Here is a 25,157-nt window from a genome sequence, read left to right on the forward strand (position 1 = left end):
TTTCAAGTCCTTGCACTGGTTACCTATCAGATTTCGAGTCAACTTCAAAATCCTTATCCTCCTTATATACTGTCCTACAACTGTTATTATTGATCACCGAATTATTGTACTTGACATGACTTCATTCAGCCTTTCCTGAACGTCTATGACAGGCAGAGAGAGTGCTGTTTCTGGTGCGATCTTTTGCAGCTGACATTTCACTGTTTTAAACGAACAAGAAATTAGATTGCTCATAAATCACTTATTCTATATAAACACAGCGTAATTGCCCTCCGAAAATCCTCTTTTTCTTGTTCGTTTTAGAGACCTTGATCGAAACTGATTTTAGATGTCAGAAAGGATTTATTTTCTCTGTATTTCATACATTGCTTTGTCGAGATTTTAACTTTATATCTAGGCTCAGATTTCAACTATAAATCGTACAGTAATTAATAGCAGTAAATACTGATGTTTATACATAAAAAAGTAATGCCTTGGAGTATAGACCCCCAAAGGAATGCCATAGACTCAAACTGCAAAATAAACACATACAGAAAGAATTTGTATTGTAATTGCAAATCCTGGTACTGTATGAGTGATTGGTATGACTTTCCTCATTACAAATCTCTTATTAGAATTTAAATTTCTCTGTAACTCCAGGTCAGAACAGAGAAAATGTAACTGCCTTAAGGAGTTTACGATTATGAAAAATAGAAGGATAAGCATGATACGTATGTCTTCTGTCATTTTCTAAGTCATGTTACTGAGCACCAAATCTTATTGAGAATATGAATCCATTTAAGGTTTATACCATTAAAGTAACGGTTTATTGCATGCTGAAAATGTTTGTACCAGACTTTTTTGAGGCCTGTTTAATTGTGTCTGAAATCTGATGTTGTAAATTTTATTGTTAAAAAGATCCATGAAAATGTCACTACTAAAGTTAGCTGGTACTGTTGGTATTGTAAGGGGCAAGTAGAGCTCATATTTTAGATTTTGTGTAGTTGCTAGCGTTGAACTGTGTGTTGGATGCACATGAATTGAAGGAATGGGCAAACATAGCTGATGCGGATCCACAGAGCCAGCATATTAAGATGTTTATAATTAGAGGCAATTTTTTAAATAACTAGGTATGGATACTGATGTGCAAGAGAGGTGGAAAGGCTGTTTCCTTAAGCCAGCACTATAAAATGTTTTATTCTCAGTGAGATGCTGCCATTTCATAGTGGGTTTCTAACACTGTGTATAGTTCCATCCACACAGTGCCTTTACTTCCATCCATTTCTAATCTCTTTATCCAGTACAGAGGATTTGGAGCCTATCCCAGTAAGCAACAGACACAAGGCAGAATACACCCTGGACATAGCGCCAGTCCATCACAGGACAGACAGACACAAACACACACACACCAGGGCCAGTTTAAATCTAACCTCAGAACCTTTCTTTTCAGAAGACTTAGTGTCTGTATCTGCTTCATTTTCTAATTTTGGTAGCACCTCTAACTGCTTGTCTTTCTTATATGCATTTACTTTGTAATCTGTGGTCCTTTTATCTGTTTTTACATCTACTGTATTGCTTTGAGATGCCACCTTTAATGGTGATATATCAAATAAAGTTTTTTATTATTGTTATAGGGAAACATGATCAGATTTTCCCTGGTTCAGAAAAAAAGATCTAAAGTATACTAGTTTGTCACTCTTCTCATTCCCTTTGCTAAATGACTTTTCATACTAATCTGATCAATCTAACTGCCAGTTTTCTGTGCTTTCTCTATCCTGCTAGATTTGCAATTATTCTGAAAACTTTCATCTTGAAATAACTCATTTCTAAATACCTTTTTCACTGTTAACATCTTGCAGCAACTCTGTGACAAAATATACACTCTGACAGTTCATCCTGCTACCAACATTAAATAAAACAAATCTTAAGATTTCTATATTTATGTCTTCATTTAGTGGTTTCATTAGTGACAAAGGCTAAACTTTCTTGGGAAAATGTATTTTATGTGTTGCTGAAAAAACTGACTTGCTTTAACAAAATATGTTTACAAATCCTTTCACCTGGCATTTTCGTAGTTAGAAATTATGGAACGCTCTGTTAAAAGCAAGGGAGTTTTTATGTCCGTTGCAGTTCTTTTGCAACATGAATATAATTATATTGTTATTAATTTCTTGAGATACGCGATTCCATATTATATTCCCTTTTAATCAAATTCTAAAAGTATGCTTGTTGACTCCGGTATCGCGTTAGTTAAAGACTTCGATGCTTAAAATGTTTAGGGAGAAATGGAATACTGGTGTGTATGTTTTCTTTAAAGTACCGAGACCAGCCATATACTGTATGTTTAAGTTCCAAAATTAATATCGTTTATGGACTTCATACGCGTTGCAGTATGATCCTATTCTTTTTATGCTCAGGCACTAAGTAAAAGGAGATGCTTCATATTGCTTGACTAATTTTAAAAACTAAGTTAGAAATGCAGACGCTCCCTCGGTGCGCTGCTCTGGTGCGCCGGCTCTTACACAGTGCCTGTCTGCCATAAGCATTACAATATACATACCCAACACTGCTTGTACCCATCTGTCATGCAAATAAAACACCTTGAATTGAATTGAATTGAGGGGAGAGGGGGGGAATACTAAAGCCAATACTGGCTCAATACCCTCAATGGGCTTTGACGTGCTAATGCGTTGGTTTAACAGTCCGGGTTTGGCAGGCTTCCAATGTCAACTCGACTCGATTGGAAGACAATGAACGTATTTTGTGATATTTAGAAATATAAATTTGTTTGGTGCGAGTGAGTTTTTATTTAATCTCTGACCAAGGGAAACGTTTCATTTTTTCAAAGAAATGTTTGTTAAAAAATAAAGTCATAGTTCCATGGGATTCAATCACAGACCATGTGACATGGGAGTCAGGAAACTAACACACAGCGCCACCGGATTTAATAACGCAATAAAAACGCTATAAAATAATGTGACTAGGCACAGAAAAAGTTTACAGCACAGTACAATAATAAATGCTGACCATGACTTTGGAAGCATAAATTACCTTACACTCAATTTAAACACAAGCTGTCTTTCTGTATGAACCTCTAAGCTGGTTCATACAGAAAATGTAGAAATGCATTAGCCTGATTATGATTAAAAAACACATAATTAAACACGCGTTTGCGATTTAAATCAGAACACGATTTAAATCAATATAAATGTTTATATTGTAACGCATACTGTCCAGCCTCCATTTCTCTATAAAAATTTACTCTGTTGCACACACACACACAATAGAAGCAGGAACCGCTGTCAGAAGGGAAGAAGGTGACTATTCATTGTTATCAAAAATGACTTAGAATCGATCATGTTGCGATATTTTGAAATATAAAAGTCAATTGATTGTCCATAATATCGCTATTCTATTTTTTCGAAGAAATGTTTGTTAAAAGAAAAGTCCAGCACCAGCTGGATTCGAACACACAACCTGTGCGTTGTTAGTCACACACCTAGACCAGTAGGCTACAAGACAGCTCGCATGAACAGGGAGGCGAAACAGCCCTACACAGCCCTGTCGCAGTACACGAATATAATCACACCGTTATTAAATTCTTTAGATACGCGATTCCATATTATATTCCCTTTTAATCAAATTCTAAAAGTATGCTTGTTGACTCCGGTATAACGTTAGTTAAAGACTTCGAAGCTTAAAATGTTTAGGGAGAAATGGAATACTGGTGTGTATTTTTTTCTTTAAAGTACCAAGACCAGCTATATACTGTATGTTTATGTTCCAAAATGAATATCGTTTATGACCTTCAGATGCGTTATGCTCCTCTTCTTTTTATGCTCAGCTACTAAAATTTCCCTTTAGTGGTAAAATTCCATATAAATATTCAAAACTAAGCGGATTGAAATGTGCACAGTAAAGACATTAAATGATTAAATCTTTTCACTACCAACCAATGCACCACGAGTGCCCCTGTCGGTCATTTTGGCCAGCCAATCACTTACCGCGGTGCCCTGCGGGTTGGTTACTGTACCGCGGGTTTTTACCGCTCATTTTGAATGGCTGCATCTGTATCACATTAGAAAAACTGCAAGAAATGTTTAAATCGTGGTACTTTGCTATAGAGAAGAGAAGCTATAAACACAGTGGATAGAATTATAAATGAGAATATTAACAGCTATTTCATGAAGTCTCTGTTTGATGGTATTCACTAATGTATGTCTGGGAGAAGTTTTAGTGCAGAAACCACTCTATATTGCACAACACACTGTCACTTTGTTGAAATTGCCTGAGTGTCCAACACATCATTCAGAATATTGTAGACAGACACCACTCTTCATATTCCACAACACTCTGTCACTTTGTTGAAACTGCCTGAGTCCCCAACACATCATTCAAATATTGTATATAAGGGACATTTCACAAAAAGGCCTTGCTGCTCTTGAATTGGTCTAAATAGGAGCAATCAGCTATATTCATGTACTTAATAGAATGTCTAAATAACAAGTTAAAACATATACTTAATAGAATGTCTAAATAACAAGTTAAAACAACTGAAGGCATTTTCTATTAAAAAGAAAAGAGGACAATGGGGGGTGATTCAAGTATTTAAAATCCTTAAAGGTACAGTATTACAGAGTCAATAAAAAACTTCAGCATCAACAGTGAAACATGGACCACAGGCCCCAAGTAAAAAAAGGAGCAAGTCCATTTAGGTTTACAGACATGAGGCATTGTTATCCTGTATTGTATTCTTTGTAAAAAAGTTGGTGGGAGTCTGGATCAAATTATTCAGGTTGTAGTTAGTCCCTCAGGTCAATCATATAATTGAAACAAAAAACATGGAATTATCTCCCCTCATTTGTAAACATTCCTGTTGTTTTGTTAATCTCTTAGTCAAACTCACAGACACCTGCATCCGTATAATATAGTTTCAGTGTGGTTACAACACCTTCACACTGAACTTGCATCATGATAAACAACAATATTTTTTTAATTGTTTCACAAAGCATTGCACACGCATGTAATCTCCAATATCCTCCACATCCAACAATTAAATTTGTTTCAATACCAGGGAAACCATGTATTAAAAAAAACGAACATATTAATGACACAGGACTGACCACAATAATGCAATAGACCACAATAAAAACAACAGCCTTACCTGTTTTTTTTAAGTTTTTAATAGCTTTGAGCAGCAAAATCAAAACACACCACCATAAACTATATATCATAAGAAACAAGATAACACTCTTTTAAAACAGTGTATTACATATCCTAATTAAGCAACCCAATCATTTTACCTTCTTATCTAAGATCATTTTCCTGATTAATTCAGAATAAAAACATGCTGTACTCAAAGCCCACATAATGCTAATTGCCATTTTTACAGAAAAATACAATTGCAAAAGAAATCTTACCAAAACAATAGGATCCCAACATCCTTATTGTAAAGTTATAAAGAAATTTCCAAAATATTGAAACCAAACAAAGAATAATCCACCAAGAAATCAAAACAGGACAAGAGAAACAATGGTCTTCATACTAAATTTAAACTGTGAGCATTTCGCTATTTGCTGCTGTGATAGTGTCACAATTGTAGTCTCTTCCCCTTAAGGGCTGCTCCTTGTTTTGCCTCATTCCCCGCACCTGTTCCTTATTCCAGCTACTATTCAGTTCCCCAAAAGCCAGTCGATGACACTAATCAGGGCTCTGCATTGGTTTCCGCATCATGCGAGCCCATGTCCTGGATGCGTCTGGCTCCGTTAAGTTTTTAACTTTCTGTTCCTGTTCCCGTTCCCCCCGCTGGTCCCGACCCGGTTCTTATTTTTAATCTCCTGGATGGATCCCCTGGCCATGGACTTATGTTTTTTTTTTGGGATATCTCTTTGGACTCGTCCCTGGATTTGTTTGCCTCGCTACAGCAGCTTCCCTGACCACCAGCACTCCTTGGACACGCCCCCCTGTTTTTATTCCCGTATCCTGCATGACTTTTTCCTAGTGTTTCCTCACTCTACCCCGGATTGTGTCGTCCGCATAGGGTCCGGAAAGAACTGATTGTGACAGATAGGTGACATTAACTGTCAGTTATTTTCACCTCTATTTAGAGATTTAGGGGAGGTTCATGAGTGTCTAGTGAAAGCTTTGTCTGTCTGAATGTCAATCATAATAATAATATTATTATTATTATTTCAATCTTTAATTTATTTAATTGGAAGTCTATGAAATCCATGTCAGGACCTGGGTTTAGAAAACCTGATAAAGATTTTGTGTTTTTGATATTTCAGTCTCAGATCTTTATCCAAAGTAGTAGATATACCAGATAAGGTCTGGGAAAAAATGGGTTCCTACATGTACAGTACTAATATAAATAATTGAAGGCAAGCTTTCGTTCACCGGAAGTAAAAAAATGTGAACATTTTTTTTAATTTTTGAAGAAAGAAAATGAAATGTTTTTTTTTTTCTAGTGTGTTTTCTAAGTAAACCATCTAAAATATCTGTAGTTGCAGACTTGATGCACAAGTGGTTACTCTAAGTCTTAAAGCAGGCATGTACTGTCTATACTTTCCAAAATAAGAAGATATTAAGGGCACATACATTCCCCTTGGAAATGACCGTTGGGGAGTTTGGGTTTTAAATTATCATTCATTCATGTTGGTTTTCTAAACCAAATGTATATAACTTATAAATGCCAAAAATGTCAAAGCCAATCTTTTTGTTATATTGGCTCTGACAGAAAAGGGACATAACAGGCATTTAATTTAACCTTTGAGAATTCTGTTTGAATGCTGACATACTGGAGAACAGAAAATTTAATGTAAATGTAATGTTAATTTATACCAATAGTCTCCCTCGGATATTTGAAATGGTTCCCCCAGCATAAGTTGCGATTCTTTTGCCATTATCTGAGTGGAATACAAAAAACAAATAAATTGCATTATCAGAGAGTAAACAAACTAATGGACAACCGCGCAAGAAATACTAGGCTATTTTCTCTATTAAGACAGGAAGTGTTAGTCTCAAATATTGTATTTACATTAGTCTGTACATTAACTCGAAAGGCCTAACATATTTCTATATTTAAGCTTCTCTAGTTCGCTCTTTTGTGCTGCATAGCTGCTTTGTTGCGTAGGCATTTAGTAACCGTAATAATAACTCGTCAATAGTAATATACACGCAAATATTAATTAAATATTTATTTTTTAATAAAAATAAACCTCCACAAAATGAGCTGTCACTGTTCTTCATGTTTTACACGTACTATTCGTCAGCATGCAGCCACTGTATGTTCGAGACTGCTTAAAGCCAGATGTTAGAAGCCGCCTTTCAGTAACAAGGACTTAATATTAACTTGGTAACATGTCGAATGTGCACAATTATTCTGAGATTCTTACATCCCATATGTGTGAGGAAGTGTGTGTTCGTGTTAGAAATCGCCAATACTGTTAGAAAGAGATTATCAGTTTAAAAAAATGTATTTTCCTTTTGTGTAATTGTTCCTTTTATAAGAATACATATTACGTTTAATAACAAAAGAGAAGTGTCTTTTGTAATTTTTATTTTATTGTTCGTATACATGTTTATCTGCCTTACATATTGGCAGTTAAAACAATTATTTGTAGCTATTTTCCTTTCACATTTATCTGATTTGTCAGTCACGTTGACGAGCGATTCGCCTTCTGCAGTAAGAGCGAGCAATAGTGCAGGGTTTAAACAGCAAGCAACCACAGAAATAGAACACATGCTACTGCTTTCCAATAGAGTGATGAATCACATAGACACGCTCGCGCGCACGCACACACATGAATATTTCTAGACAGAAGAATTGATGGTGGGTCATAAAAAGCTATCAACCATATTTTAATCGCATCTCACGACTTCTTTTAGTTTGTGTATTTTTTCCTGAGGACTGTTGGGGACAAGATATCTCATCTTTGAGAATTTCAATTAGACTTGCGCCAATGGCAAATAATGCATATTAATGAATCACATTTCTACTTGCGGTGAACGAAAGCTTGCATTCAATTATTTATAGTGCAGACTGTTCTACCACAGGCACAATAGTTAACTTACATTGTCAACATTATTATAAGACTAGAAAGCGTAACAACACCTTGTGTTCTACATTTATTATCATATAAAAGCCATGTTAAGGGTTTGCAGGTTGATTTCACGTCAAAGGTTGATTTGTTTCAGAAGCATTTCTATTGTCTTCGACAAAGTGATGTGCAGGAGAGAATTACATCGATCTATACGAGCCGGTATGTCAATAGTAACAACTAAAAAGTCACTGCCCTTTATTTGGTTTTCAATGTGCTTAATGTTCCCTCTCCCCCTTATTGGAATTTTAATGTTTATATTCTCATTTTCTCTGCTTGTTCGTGTATTTTAATGAGGCGAATTTTAAGTCTAGTCTTTTTGCTTAAATATTGATATGATTCAATACACCTACACACAACATGAGAATGGCTTTAGGTGGAATTAAAACGTGATTTATTTTGCGTTTACAGCGGCAGTATGTGCTGTACTTGGCCTGGTACACAGACTTTAACATATCATTACGCAAGCATACAGTGCAACCTTGATGGCCTTTTATTATATAAAATCTGGGTACGAGAAGTCTTAATGTAATAAATAGCACTATCATCTTTACTGCTATTAAGTGCACATAAATATGCGTTTCTACACATAATTCTCAAGCGGTAGTTCCTTAAGTTCTAAACTTGGCAGGCTTTAAGACCCAGTGATGCTCCTCCTATTTCTTTGTAGTTTGTTTCCTCGGCTCACACCGCAGAGAATTAGGAACCGAATGTCAGCAGTTGAAAATAACTAAAATCCAGAGCTATCTAACGGAAGATCGGGGCAGTGTGGGTGACAGGCTCTGGGATGTACACAAACTATTGGCAGTCCAAGTGATTCCTTGGTCTTTGGAATTTATTCAGGCTCGCCCTCGTTTTCTTTGCGCGCTCCCAGGGTCTTGCCTAAATCACACTGAACGGAATCTTACTGCAGCACTGTACTCTTAGGCACAACTTTCCCATCTTCCACAGGATCAGTATAAAGAAAGACATCCCTCCTTCCAGGTAAGCTTCTTCTTTTAAACGACTTATCAATTAGAAATAAAACTCGACTTTACATTTCAGTGCTGGATAACCTTTGTCATTTACAGTAAAGCAAGTGCAGTCAATGTAACACTTCTGGCTCTCTATCATATAACAATAAATCTGGGGTTTTGCAAGCAACAATTTGAGTTAATTAAAGTATATAAGAATTTTTGCTTTCATTATGTTATTTGTGCATTTTAATATTACTGTTAGAAAATTCTCATCTAAAGTTACCTAATGTAATTCGTACTGTTGACTAATCAGACATGAATAACCAGAAGAGATTATCGTCACATAGAGACGTGATTGTTTTTAATGTATGCTAATTGAGTATTCTTAGTATATATCGCTACACACAATAAAAATCATCATACAAATTAAAAATCTATATAGTGAAAATAAATGGATATATACATTTTTCATCTAAATGGAAAAAGAACTCCAGTTTCGTATTAGTAAATATTTGTGCTTATATTTGCCTTATTGGTACGCTGTATATTTATAACACTTGTTTAAAGTTATCACTATTTTAGTATTTTATGTACAGTTTAATCATGTCTTGCCCAACTCCGGTTTTAATACCATCATTCTTCCCCCTTTTGTGTAGGTGTAAATATCAGCTATGAGGGAGAGGGTGCACAGTTTTCAGTATTTATTCATCTGCTGTTCTTTGATGATATTGTGGCACGCGAGGTAAGTTTTTTTTAATCCAAAATGTAAATCGAAAAGACAAGGATTCAAAGTGGGGTGGAAATATGTTTTTTTTAATCTTATGACGTTATTCGTGTAATGTCAAGCAGTGTAACTTGGTACGGTAACCCTTTTGCATGTCTAAAAGAATCGATAAAATTGTTAAAATACAGTAGAAGCACGATAGTTGATCCATTCTGTCAAATAGCAAAATTACAGCTGATGTTCAGGCTCTGCTCCTCTAGGTGGAGATAGTACACAACTTCACAGAGTTGGCACTGCTGCCTCGGAGATTCTGAGGAACAGTTTTTAATGATTAAGTAATGCACAGTAGGACACATCGGCTTTACAATGAGCAATTCACGACAGGGTGTGAACTGACAAAACATAATAGACCGCTCTGACTAAAGGACTGCATTTTGGAACTATCATAAATAGTGTGTGATGTGACAATATAGTTTATAAATAAATCAAAATGGAGCCGTTTTTTTACATGGCTTCGACTTTAGGCTTTATCCCAGATGACTAATTCGATTTTAAATGTCACGTGTTTTTATTGTTATTATGTTACGTACGTTGGTTGAAAGCTAACACAATCTCTGAATCCATATTTCTTCCAGTAAGACAATACATGCTATTTTGAAATTAATACAACCTTTATCTTTTTTGTGCGTAACAGATATGCTACCATACAAATGTCAATAGTTCCCTTACTATAAGTAAAAAAAATGCTAGTGTACTCAAACTTGCGTGGTTATTATTTTTAATGGGTGAATAGGAAACATCAAACATGTATTTGCATTTGCTATTACATTCAGAAAACACGGCCAATATGACACATTTTTAATTTAGAAAGTGTTAAACGGGATCATCTATTGCTAATATTCAGATATAACTATATAAAGATTAAATGTAACGAGAATAAACAAGAGTTGTTCAAGAACTATAATATTAAACATTTGAGGACTAAGCCTGATACAAACATGCTGCCTATGACATTTTCAGTTGTGTGTACTTTGCAGACTGATATGCAGAATAATAACTTGCTTATGTGCAATTTATATTGTCTACCCTGAAAGAATATTTAGAATAAGAGCTTTAATATTCAAAATGGAGATTTTGGAAATGAAGAAAAACACAGATAGTGTCTTAAGTTTGCATATGTTTTCAGCACTGGACCGTGTGCTTTGTTCTGACATTCTCAGTTAATTTGTTCCAAAATGTGAAGTGCAAGAGCTTTTTATCACAAATGTATAAAACACGTAAAAACATAAAAAGCTAGAAATAAAAAAAATAATGCTGTTTGAAGAGAAATGCAGTTTCTAATGTATCTAACTGATTGGACTTTGAAAGGATTGTCAACAGATCATCCTTTTCTAAGAGGAGAATGTTACTGTATAAATACATTGTGAATGTTCTATCTGCATATATTATTATGCAGACTCAATTAATTTGCAGTTTGATTTGATGGATTCAGTTCATCATGTTTTGAGTGCTCAAGAAATTAAATAAGTATGGGATTAACTATTTTTAAGCAGGAAAGAAAATAATACATTTCTATGTTGAGGAAAAATCTGAGGTAATCAGAAGTGTGGAAAATTTAATAAAGAAATAAAGACTTTTCACTGACCAACAACAAAAGTAAAAAAGAATATAGCAATTCAAGTCAGCATGGAATTTTGCAAGACAAAAAGGAAATAATGACAGAGCAAGTCAAGTCTGTATAAGGCTTGTAGTAAAGATGTTATGATGCTTCATGTATAATAAACCAAGCAAATATATAAACAATGTTCAGAAAAGACAGCTTAAAATAATATGTACTAGATTGCTCAACACTTAGAATAAAATGAAAGTTAAAAACACAATGATTGGGGTTTAAAATACAGTAAAACAAACTAAAGGAGAGTAAGTAAATTAAATTGACTAAATTATTTTGATTACATGTATTTAAATGGGTTTAATGTATGTGTTATTTCATTGTAATGTGAAAGATTGCCACCTCCCACATTTTATTTTCTGTGTGTGGGTTCAAATAATGTAATAATAAATATATCTACAGTATATGCTAATATGTTTGTATGTGCATTTATATATGTTTACCTAGAAAAGGAGACCAGGAAAAGATTGTAAGATTAGATTTTTAAATTTGATGTGCCTTCATAAAATACACATATTAACATATGTATTTTTTTTGTTTAGATTGTTAGGTGCTGACCCAACAACAGATGCATTCAAAAATAATATTACTCTCTTCACAAGAATTCTTGACAGACTACTGGATGGCTATGATAATCGCCTTAGACCTGGATTAGGAGGTAAACATAGTTTCTTATTGTTTGAAGACAGTTATTGCACATGTGTTAAGTTTTAATTAAAATAAAAACTAGCCTTTTCACCATGTTTAAATAGAATAATCCTGGAGACCATTATTTTACTAACACAGTCTTATAATAAAATAAATTAATGGGAATTGACTTTGGAATAGAATGAAAAGTTGTGAGGTATAGTTTTCTATTAAAATAGGAGAATCTTGTTATGTAAAATCTTATTTGCATAGTTTATAAATTAAGAATTGTTTGGATCATTTTGTGCTTTGGGTTTGGATCAGCTTGTGCTGCTGCATATTGCAAAATGGTTTTCTCATAATGCTTCTTTTCCTAAATTGGTTTTGTCAAGAAAGCTGTCAATACCACAATCAATACTTTGACACACTAAGTGTATCTTGCATTCAGGTCTGGTGCATTACTGCTTCTTAGTATTGCAACCCACAAAATTATTCCTATTCACACACCACTAGACTCCTTTAAGGAAACACATTATTCGTTGATGTTTCTCTATGGCCACAAATATAGTTACAAAAGTGCAGAAGATATGTATATTTAAAATTTGCTGTACTGAATGTCTGTGTTTGAATATTTGTTTGTGTTTTAGCTTCTATTTTTGCATGTAATGCCTTGTGATAATACTAGGCTCAGTAAAATCTGCACTTCTGCATCAGCCAATAAAAGGAAACTTTTCTCTCTAATTCTACAATTATATAGTGGGCACTCATGCACAGATGGAATGTAGTACAGTAGCATACCATTAAAAATAAAGCTTTTCAGCTCCATATGTAAAAGGTTTCTGCACTAACTAACTATATAGAATGTAATGGCTCATTTACACACATTCATTGCTTGCGGTGTGTCCACAGGGTTCCCTAACAGTTCATTAAGCATAATATATTATTTTAAAATTGTAGTGGCATAACATATTAAAAAAATGCCCCCATTGCTCACTGTTTTTTTTGCAGTTTAACTGTGTCATGTTTCTACCAAGTCAATATAACATTGATATGAATGCTTTGGATGTTAGAACCCTGTTAAAGCTAATTTGATTTCCTATTTATCCTACTGCAGTGACAGGCTTTCAAGATAGGGTCAATTCTATATTCTATGTTTGAAAAAAGTAACTTGATTTTAAAAGTTCAGTTGATAGAAATCACAATGATTTCAGATTTTTTGTTTGTTTTAGCATACAGGGTTATCTGCAGGTTAAATTACATTCTGACATTTTCTTCATTTTGGTTTTCACAATACAGTAATATTAACATAATAGGAATTGAAAACATAACTTTCCTATTAACTGTTCATAACACATTAGATAAGTGTATCTCAACACAGGGTTTAACAGAACTTACCTCTTTTATTTTATACTGTATATATTTATAGACAGTAAAGGGTTTCCAGCACTTACAGTATTAAGATCTTATTTTTAGCATATTCAATATTCATGTGTTTGAACTCTGAATAGTTCACTTTTGTGAATCATTTGGCTTATGAACTTCACTTTGCTGTTTGTTTCACTGTTTAAGTTGTTGATTGCAATTCATTATGTTTCAGATTTTTTTATATTTTACATAAATCACGTGGATGGGCTGTCTGATAAGAATTTGGAAAATTGTATTTAACAGCACTAGCATGTGACCAAATCAATGATTTGGAGAGCTCATGCATTGAAAATTATGTTTTCATTGCCTAGTCCTAAAATTGCATTGCTTTTTTAAAAAACTAACCCTTGCTTAAGATTAATTTAAGCTTCCCTACAATGCATTTAAACACGAAAGTTAAAAATATATGATGGTTTAGTATCTGCAATAAAAAGTGGAAAGGATTTTCTAAAAGGATATTACACACCATGCAATTCCAGAATCTTATGTAACACTAGTTAAAATGGTAGACAATCAAAATGGGCAAACATACGGTTCCATGGAAATGTGATTTAAACATAATCATAGCTATAACCATTGAATTTATTTATTGTGATCTCAATGCAGAACACGTTATGTATTACTTGGTTAAAATGTCTGCTTTTTCTTGGCTCTAATCAAAAGTAAAATTTTAAATATTTTTTTTTTACCTAACCCATGAGATGGAACTGAAATTCTGATTTAGTTTACCTAGTACAAGGAAGTAAGAGGGTGCCTCATCAGATTTCCCAAGTCACTTATGTTCAATGAGCTGTAGCAACCACTGGCAGGATAGATTATCTGAAAAAGCTAGAGAGCATAAGAAAGCATTGAAAAGCCCCAATGAACTTGTCTGGGCTATTGAATGCCACTTAAAATACCTACCCTGTTTTCACTCTTGGGAGTTTTCATCTTCTGAAAAAAAATATTGAAGTTATTTTGACAATTGAGAATTTAGGTTGATTCTTGAGATTTGAATCTGTTTTTTAAATGATAAGTTTGAACCATTTTTCCCATCACTAGCAACTGATGAACAAATTATTATTTATTATTTTTTGCTTGGGGATCTTTGTGTTTTTTAGGTATACTTTGCTGGAATCTGCAATCAAGCAATTTTTTTTCTTGAAGCAAATGAATGAACCTCTGCTTACTCTTTTGCAGGCCAGAGGATTTTAAAACTTTACTACTACTAATACGATTTATGAAATGTTTTTAGTTTTGCTAATACAACTATTTCTTTTTATAATTTCTTTAACTTTCAAAAATCAATAAATTGATCGGTTGCCGTTATAAAGACCCACTTATTTCTCATGAAAGAATATGGTAAGAATAATATGGTTATAAGAACAGTTAGTGTCTTTTCATAAACGTAACTTTTATGTAATGAGGAAATGCAGGATAAGTATTTATTGTCATTAACAATGAGTGTAAATAATATTGTTTTTGAGACTTACAGATCCAGCCATTCAAAATGGGCAAGGTACGCTGCGTTAAAACGCGGTGGACGTGGCGCAATATACCACATCATAGCGCATGTAAATTGAAATAGGATAATAGTATCCTGAAGCACCTTGTAAAACCGCCAGGTGGAGCTAATAAAGCTTAATGTCTCATGTATAGCATTTGAGCTATCACCAGAAAACGCCCGGTTTTAAATCCTGGTTGCTGTTGAGAGACAGTCTTTCTCCAATTAGGACTTTAAGTTGTATACTCTTTAGACTTTTAATAATTTTAAACTGTGTATTACAGCATGTTAATCATTAAACATTAAAAAGTTGGTATATTTTATAAAAGCAAGATTGCTCAGTTGGACAAAAGTACACAACCTTCACATTCATCATAAATAATTTAATTATGCTAAAATATTTTATGCATTAAAGTCTTTAACTTGGTAACTTGCAGTGGATTCTGGTTTTAACGTGCTTCTAAAATTATTAAGCATATATTCTGTACTTCATAAAAAGTTATAACATTTTATCCTTTTCATAGAATACATAGTAAGAGCACCACTTGCTGTTATTGTAGAAAGATAAATCTTGTAGTGATTTAACATCAATTAATAGTTGTATTAATATAGAATCGTGTAACTTAATAACTAAAGTATCAAAAGTGGACGTTTTGGAAACATTTTGACATTCGTTTCTTTTTTTTTAAAGGAATTTTGTCCTTTTTGACTTTTGTCCTTGTAGTGGTAGTGTCTCTTTCAGGTTTATGCCCGAATTGATTCTTAATCCAAAAGTTAGCAGCCAGTAATAACCCAACAATTAAAAAAAAAAATTAAACTGTACTATATAGTACACTGCCTGGAATGGAACCTGTCCTTCAGCGTCATTCAACAGGAAACCAACTGGATGAATTATTATATGTGATGGTTTTGTGTTTAAGAATTTCTTTACAGAAATCTTTAAATTAAACGAAGGAGGTGAAAATTCTTCCACAAGGAGCGTACCTTCAAAGTGGAGTAGACGGCACCAAATGTTTTCAGCTCTGTATGTCAATCCCCATTTCTCTTGGCATTTTAGTCATAGAGGTGGGAAGATGCCTCTCCCCCCCCCTTCCCTCTGCCTGCCTGACCTGTTGAATCACAGCAGGTGAGAGAGAGTAGAGAGAGATTTCAAATTATATTTTACCTTCATTTTTTATTATATAAATTCGTATTTTACTTATTTTTTGATAGTCAGACTTAACGTATCTTTGAACACAGTCTTGCAAATTAGAGTTTTTACAAGATGTAGAAGTGCAACAATTTAACAGTGCGAATTTTAATACCTATTATTGATTACTAATAGTTTATGAACCTGACACCCGATTTTATTTAGATGTATATAAAATATTGAACTGTAACATAATATTCAGAAATACAACTGAAAATAATCTGTGATATGTGTGTAGATGAAACTTTTCTAAAATTTTTTTTAAAACATTTAAAACGATTAAAATGTATAATCTTTCCATCTGTAATGTCATTAGAAATTACAATAAGACCCTGCTTTGTTTAACAATGGTTTCAAATACAAAACTAACTGGTGAGAAAGCTATGTTTAATGATAATTAAAAGATATGATTTACATTCCATTATTAAGTTTTAAAGGCAGACATGGTCAGTGCCATAAACACTGCAAGCTGCAGAACGGTCTCCTTATGGCGCCGTCTCTTCTCTGACTGAGCTCAGTGGGCGGTGTGCTATTTTCTCAACCACCGCTAATTTGCATCACACCACTGGAAAACAGGAGAATGTGATTGTACTTTATCTGTATGAAATGTGTGCTGCATTTACAAAATTAAAATGTTCATAACGTTTAATTAAAAAGCTTAAAAAACGTACAGCTTACGCAAAGATTCTAAGCTGATCACAAGGAAGAAAAATCACACGTTTTTCATGGATTTCATGTTTTTAACTAAACCCTTTTTTACCCATTTTAAAACCAGGCAATGTCTATTTTAGGCACACATGTTATTGTTTCCTATTTTTGATTTTATTTCAAATTAAAAGAATCAGTTGCCAATCGTGCCACACAATATTATGTTACATTTTTATGCTTTTGAGAGGCTTTAACTAATGCCTTCTCACGTTATGAGTCACTTGCACCTGGGATCCACTTTATTCAAACTAAGGTTTCTAAAAATGCAACCAGGTACTAGATATTATTTAAATAAAAGCTGTGAAATTTTTCACAAATCACTATCTTTAAATCTGTAGGTTTCAGGCTCTATCATTCACATTTTTATTTCATTATTAATATCTCTTAACATTGAATATGTTATGATATATAAAAAAACAAACAATTTTAATATAGTACATAATATTTACTATGTTATTTTTTTTAAGTCTTTGTTAGAAGAAAAACTATTATTGATCTTGGATTGCCTAGACAGAACCCCTACTGGCAAACCCGCTGCTCAGAAACACAGCTGAGACAAACAGTTTAAAAATATTTCTGAAGTAATCATGTGTGAATGAGTCAAATTAAAAATAAAACGTGGATTACAGTAATACTACCAGCTATATAAATACATATGTTAAGATCCTTAAATTTATATCATTATTAATTTCTTTAGAAAAGCGATTCCATATTATGTTCTCTATCTAGCAGGTTCTAAAAAGTATGAGTTTTTTTAGTGCGATAACAAGTGCAAGTATTCATAGAAAAGGTTAAAATATGAAATACAGAGGGAGTTTCAGAAATAAAACAGAGGTCTTGAACACCCTGTCTCAAAAATAGACATTTAATAAATTGAAGTTTGTGAAAACAGTGACAAATCTCCCCAAACAAAATACAATTTTAAAATACAAGCAGTTTGAAATTATTAGTTGTTATTAATAAATCACTTAACTTTGAACATGTTGTGATATTTAGAAATACCAAAAAATTCAACATAGTGTCTATAACATTTACTATTTTAGTTTTTCAAAAAAATGTTTGTTAAAAGAAAACTCATGGTGAGAGCTAGGTTCGAACCCCCGCCCTCCAGTGTGCGAGTCACACGCCAAAGCCATTACACCAACCTGCCACTTGACAATTTAAGCTATAGCTGAAATTCTAAAAAGTATGTGTTTCTTTTACTGCGATAACGAGTGCAAGTATTCATAGAAAAGGTTAAAACATAACTTTTTATGAAGTATATAAACTTAATATAGTCAGAAGGATCACATAAAATCTTTTCCAAAATAACCACAGTATGCAACCGAATGGACGAATTTGATGCTTAAAATGTTTATGAAGAAAGTGTAATACTGGTGTATATATTTTTTTAAAACTACAAATATCAGACATATTCAGTTTACATAATATGTTTATATTCCTAAATTAATATCGTTTATGACCTTCAGACACATTATGCTCCCCTTCATTTTAAGCTCAGGTACTTACATTTCCCCATAGCTGTAAAAGTCCAGATGAATATTCAATATTAAGCAGATTTAAACATGCACAGTAAAGAGATCAAATGAAGCAATCATTTCATTAACAACCAATGCACCATGAGTGCCACCCGTCAGTCATTTTGGCCAGCCAATCACGTACTGCGGTATTACGCGCTAAACGGCAGATAATTTTACACATTTTGAATGGCTGTATCTGTAAATATTTTGAAGCTTAAATGAATCACACATTATATTTTGTTCTCCTTCAGTTTAGAAAATGGGAAATGTACTTTGGACATTATTACATACTGTCTAAAATTTAATGTAAAATAATTTAAAGATTGAACACAGCAAACACAACAAATTCAGCAGATAATAATACATTTAAAATTCATTAGGAAAGCGTCGACTTTCTCTTTGCTTTCTTTCATTAGCATTGTAGGACACTGCTTATGTTTGGATAATCATTTATCTGCATTTGCAGCACTAAACAGGATGCTTGAAAATAAGTTGTTAACTTTTAGGTGCTAGGTCATATTTCTTTAATATAATATTAACATCTACAGATGCAGTCACTCAGAATGTATGGCAAAAATCTTATCCGCAGCTATAGCATATACCAATACCATTATAGACACCAAACTTTTCACGGGCCAAAGCAGATTGATAGATGGCACTTGTGGTGCATTACACGTTAGTGAAACAATTGCTTCATTTAATCTGTTTTACGATTATACATATTTAAATCCACTTATTTAGGAATATTAAAATGGAATCATGTAACTAAAGGGAAATTTTGGTAGCTGTATATAAAAATACCAAACTACAGTATAATGAACTCTCTGAACATTATTTACAATAATAATTAACTTAATTGAAAACGATTTTCATCTCTCTCTCTCTGCGGTAGTGCTGGGTGTGCTGAATTTCACTCCACTCTCTGAGTCTCTGTGTCTACATTGTTTGTAAACATACCGGTTTCACAGGTATTTTCAATGTAGAACAGGGCAAACCTTCCAATGAAAGACACACACTCCATTTCCCCCACGGACACACTCACGCAAAGAGAGAGAGAGAGATGAAAACTGCGCAGCGCCAGGCAAATGCACAATATTAATGTAGGGCTTTCAGGCTCACGTGGATTTGCGCCCTACACCCTGCAGTACCGCTGTGTACATACAGTACAAACATGTTGTGATATTTAGAAATATAAAAAATGTCAATATAATGCCAATAATATTTGCTATGTTAGTTTTTCAAAGAAATGTTTATATGTTAAAAGAAAACTCATGGCAACAGCTGGGTTTGAACACCCGACCTCAGGGTTATAAATCAGTCACTTAAGCTGTCACGCCATCAATGGAAAGTCTTATACTACTGTTTATGCAACAGTACATGAATATAGTTATACCATTATTAATTTATTTAGATATATGTGAATCCATGTTATATTCCCTATTAATCCAATTCTAAAAGTATGCTTTTGTTTAATCCGATAACGAGCATATTCGCAGAAAAGGTTAAAGTGATAAATTTTCACAAAGTATATAAACGTACAGTAATATGGTCAGAAGGAGCATGTAAAAACGTTTCCGAACAACCACATGTAAGACTTTGATGCTTAAAATTTTTTAGGGAGAAATGGAATACTAGTGTGTATCTTTTCTTTTAAACACCAATACCAGCAATATACAGTTTACATAATATGTTTATGTTCCTAAATTAATATCGTTTGTGACCTTCAGATGCATTTATGCTCCTATTCTTTTTATGCTCAGCTATTAAATTTCCCTTTAGTGGTAAAATTGCATAGAAATATTCAATACTAAGCGGATTTAAATGTGCACAGTAAAGAGACTAAATGATTAAATCTTTTCACTACCGACCAATGCACCACGAGTGCCCCTGTCGGTCATTTTGGCCAGCCAATCATGTACCGCCGTACGGCGTGGTGGCTCATGCGTAGTTGCCCGCGGTACGAGTTTGTACCGTGCATTTTGAATGGCTGCATCTGTATGTATTTTAGGTTTTATAATTCTAATCTAAAATAACATAGTGACATTAAAAATGAAAAAAAAAATAGATTAGTGATTTAAACCAAACGAAAAATGTTTTTGTATCTTCCTTGAATCCCCTTTGAGGATGTAGAGGCTGGAACTCCCTGCAGAAAAAAGTGAAAAAAGGGCTAACTTTTGTGTGAGCAGTAAAATTAAATCTGTTTCCTATATCATACTGTAATTACAAGAGTTGCCATTTCAGCCTTTAAAAGTGAACATTAGCAAACAATAGTGTCTTGTTAAAAAAGGCTTTAACTAGCATGTCATAATACTACAAAGCAGTGTCAATACTTTTTTTTTAAATGAGGAAGTAATCAATTTCTCTCTGTCTTTTTCAAATAAATAGGCAATTCAAAAAATGTTTAAAGTTTCAAGTTGTCTTTTGAACAATGAACTGTATTTAAAAAGCAGCTTCCTGCTTTAAAATACAATTTTTGAATCTATTTTATGCAAAGCAAATAAATAAAAATGAAAAAGTACCAGGAAATTGGATTATATGTTTTGTTATGATCACTATGTATTGAGGTGACCTACTGTAAACAGGTGTTGTGCCAAAAAAAGGGGCACCAGCTGAGATTTTGTACGTTGAAAGTTTGTCTTTATTTCATATGCATATGGAAGTCTTGCGTTGGGACACAAGACTTAAAAGACAACGCTTAAAGTGCTCTTTTATACAGTGAAACAAATGATAAAAGATGCACTCCCACATGACTCTCTACTTGCATTGTGGCTATATCTGGTCATTCTAGAAAGCTGACCAGTACATATATTTTCTTTACTGTCAGCTTGCGTGACAAGCAGCCCCTTCTGCTGAATAGACCATTTGTTCCAGGAGAGGTTCCTGGTCATTTCCCTGAGAACAATAACAGCTATGTGTAATGACCCCACGTGGCTATGTTATCTTTTGAGACCAGACATCCTGAGATGGATTTAGTAAAGAAACATAGTAAAAATATAAAACGTTACACAATACAAACTTAAATTCCTTTCAAGTTACTATTGTTACTCAACTATGAATAATTCTGTATAATGTATTAAATGTATTGAATAAAAACAAAACAAAAAAAACTGTTAGTATTACTGCACAGTATGACTAGCTCAGCAAAGCACTAATGGGTTAATACTTTACTATACAGTAAGTTACACACAAAGCATGATTAGCATACACTGTGACTCCTGGTGGTTTTACAAAGTAGCAATCCTGCATCACTATTTGAAAAAATAAAAAATATTTTGGTGTAAACATGCGGTGTAACGTGGCAGGTATTTCACAGAATGGTGCATTCTGAGTGGCTCCATAAGTACATGCCTGGTGTTATCTCACATCTAGTAACATTGACTGTATTGTTAATGATATATTTACATAATGATAATATAGATAACACAAGGGATGAGGCAAAGAAGACGAGCAAAACTTTTATGTTGCATTGTTTTGTATACTGTATACTGAGAAAATACCTTATTCTCACATAATTGTTTTATGTTATGGAACATAGTTGTTTTACTTAACATTGTAAGAGTGAAAATGTATTACTTTTAATTATAATATACAGGTCATATATTCATAGATATTTTCTATTGTATATTTTCTACCTTTCATCAAGTGAGTCTGCTAATTTCTGGAGAGCTTTGCTGGTTATTATAAGAAGAATAGTACCAGGTCAGGCTGGTATCCTCTGTAGCTACTCACCAAGAAAAGTAGATCTGTCTATTGGCAAACATATGTTTGGAATGGTCAAGTATGTGAATGGCTAATCAGGAAGACCAGCCAGTATCAGTTCAAGTGAGGAGAAACAAAAGTTAATTGCACACTGAAAAGACAAGCAATTTTTCCGATTTTGAGAGTTCTTCAGGTAAAATATGTTTCTTCTTTCTACTTTTCAGCATGGAATTAACCTTTATTTGTAGTTGTGCCAATATTTTAAAACTAAAGAAGTCATCAGTTTTAACTAAATAGGCAATTCAAACCAAGTTGAAAGTTTCAACCTGTCTTTCAAGCTATTTTAAAGGCTAAAATGAGAAACATCCTGCATTAAAAGACTATTGTTGTTCTATTTTATAAAAAAAGCAAATATATAAACATGCAGAGAGTATGTACAAAATCCAGAAAATTGGATTACGTGTTTTGTTACTTGCATTGTATACTAAGTTGACCTACTACAAGTAGTTAATAAATATGTATACTAACTTTGGAAATGTATCACACGTACAGACTTCTGCAGCATTTGAAAATATTATTTATTAACTAAACAAAATATGAATGGGCGCAAGGTCACAAAGCAATGGGCACAAGGCAAGATACTTCTTCACAAAGTACACACAGACAAACAGACACACACTCACATCAGGGCCAATTTTCCCAAGTGCCAATTACCCTACCAGTATGTTTTTGGACTTTGGGAGACAACTAACCTGGAGGAAACCCATACGAACATAGGGAGAACATGCAAACTCCATGCAGCTAGAACCCCAGGAACTGAACACAACTCTGTAAAGCTGGTCCCTCTGTACAAGTTGCCCCTCCCTACAAACAGCACTTATAATGAAACCCAAAGCATTTAGTTCCCAAGATAAAGCATCTTTTTGGGGATTTGACATCATTTGGTGACGTTGATATATTATTTTATATTAGGAACAAGTAATAGGTTTATTCCATGCTGAAAAAAAGAAGAAAGAGAACACAACGTTTCGGCCGTGGACCCTTCTTCAGGTGTGAGAGAGACAGGGCAGTAGGCAAAGGTAAAGTAGCGGGAGAACAAAGGTTGGGAGGGAGGAGGAGTGAGAGGCGGGAGCAGGGGACAGACAGAGAGGCCAATCAAGAGGTGTGAAGTCAGAATGGGTGCAGAGAGGTGTGAAATGAAACTTCCAATGAATTGAGAAAATTTAAAAGAACAGTAGTCTGTCGTTAAGAGGAGGGAGAATGTGTGATCCTAGCTGCAGAATAATTTTGGTTTCGGTGGTCTTTCTGATGTATGAGTTCGGAAAACCATCTTTGAGAACACAGACGGAGAGATTAGAGTGGTCGTGGCCGTCAGAGGTGAAATGAGAAACAATGGGCTTGGAGAGATCTTTAATCTTCACAGCCCTGACGTGTTCTCTGAAGCGGTCTCCGAGTCTCCTTCCTGTTTCTTCAATGTAGATGGCTGGGCATTTACTGCAAGAGATACAGTAAATAAGGTTGCTGGAGGTACAAGATGCTGTCTGGGTGATCTGGAATTGTCCTGAGGGGCCTTGAATGAGTGTGGTGGTGGATGTGTACTTGCAGGTGATACAGCGAGCTCTGTTGCAAGGGCAAGTGCCTGGTGTATATGGTTGTTGAGGGCGGTCAAGGGAGCTGTGAACAAGGAGGTTACGCAAATTAGGTGGTCGGTGATATGAGATGATAGGGCGATCAGAAAAGAGTGCCCCAATGGAGGGATCATCCTGTAGGATGGAAAAGTTGTGGTTAATGGTCCTGAGGATAGGAAGTGTGTTAGGGTGGTAAGGAAGCACCAAAGGAATGCAGTTGTTACGGCGGGAGTTCCTGATCGGGTTGATGGTCCCGGGGGTGTTTTTGGCTTGGGCAAGGGCCCTGTCAATCACACTGCTGGGGTATCCTCAGTTGATGAAAAAGGAGTACATTTCGAGGGCTTGGTTCTCGAAGTCGATGTCGATTTTATATTATGCATGTTATATTTTAATTATGATACCACTCTTTGATCTTTCAATTGCATATATTAACAGCCCCACAGCTTTATTTTAAATCTAATCTTTGAGAAAAATGTTTTCTTTAATGTTGCGTGAATACTTCAAATATTAATATGCTTAATATTTTGGAAATGTTGTCATAATTGTTACACATGTGAAACTTGAAAAGATTCATTACAGTTCTGAATATTAGTAAAAAAAATGTTTCTGTTCGGTATAACAATGAGTACTGACAAAAAAATTAAAATCTGTAGTATGCTAAAAATGGTTGATGTGATGTGAAAGCTGCACTGATTAAACTGTAAATGTAATGATTTGAAATTAAATATCTGAAATAAAAGAAGGATTAATAGAATTTAAAATTAAAAGGGATTCGAAAAGAAAGTTATTGAAATGTATGTCTTTTTTTGTTCATATATACATATATATACATTTTGCAATGTGCACCTAAAATGTATCGTAAGAGTGTACAAAAATATTAAGACTACTGCAGTTCGCATGAGAAATATAAAAACATTTATATTACATTTTAGAACTTTTGGTAAAATATATAATATATATTTTTATATAATATAATAAATAATATACCAATAATTTCAAACTTCTTATATTTTGTTCAGATTCATTTGTTTTCTCCGGTTTTCACATAATCTTTGCTTTATTATTAAAATGCCTATTTATGAGACACAATGTTTTAGATGTCAATAACTTTGCGAAAAAATGACACAGAGCCTTCAAACTATAGGGATGCATTTTTAGAAACCTTAGTTTGAATAAAGTGGATTCCAGGTGTATGTGAGTTCATAACATGAGAATTACTATTAAAAAACTACTGTATGCATGCGAAACACATGCCTGTATAAAGCAGAATAACACAAACACTTTGGGTTTGACCTCTCTTTAATTTGTAAACAGATTAATTTGTAATCTGTTTTGTTTTTTTATTCAGATAAAAATTCACTACATATGAAATTCTTCTGACAAGATGTTTTTGTCATTGTGCTACATTTCATTCACATCAGTCAAAGCGTTCTGAAGAAAAAAAATGT

At 33.8% G+C, this 25,157-nt stretch overlaps 1 protein-coding gene across 1 annotated transcript in view; it reads left to right on the forward strand.

Moving 5' to 3' along the window:
* The first annotated feature begins 8,438 nt into the window (after nucleotides 1-8,438).
* Nucleotides 8,439-25,157, forward strand: part of gabra2a (gamma-aminobutyric acid type A receptor subunit alpha2a) — a 377,683-nt gene continuing 360,964 nt past the window's right edge. Inside the window, exons 1-3 of the mRNA XM_088627451.1 lie at nucleotides 8,439-9,062; nucleotides 9,691-9,776; nucleotides 11,973-12,088. Of these exons, the coding sequence (XP_088483577.1) occupies nucleotides 9,706-9,776; nucleotides 11,973-12,088 (187 nt within the window). The 5' untranslated portion in view covers nucleotides 8,439-9,062; nucleotides 9,691-9,705. The remainder of the gene's footprint in view (nucleotides 9,063-9,690; nucleotides 9,777-11,972; nucleotides 12,089-25,157) is intronic.

The sequence above is a fragment of the Lepisosteus platostomus genome, chromosome 1 (genome assembly GCF_059453375.1).
Source record: "Lepisosteus platostomus isolate fLepPlt1 chromosome 1, fLepPlt1.hap1, whole genome shotgun sequence".
Taxonomy (NCBI): domain Eukaryota; kingdom Metazoa; phylum Chordata; class Actinopteri; order Semionotiformes; family Lepisosteidae; genus Lepisosteus; species Lepisosteus platostomus.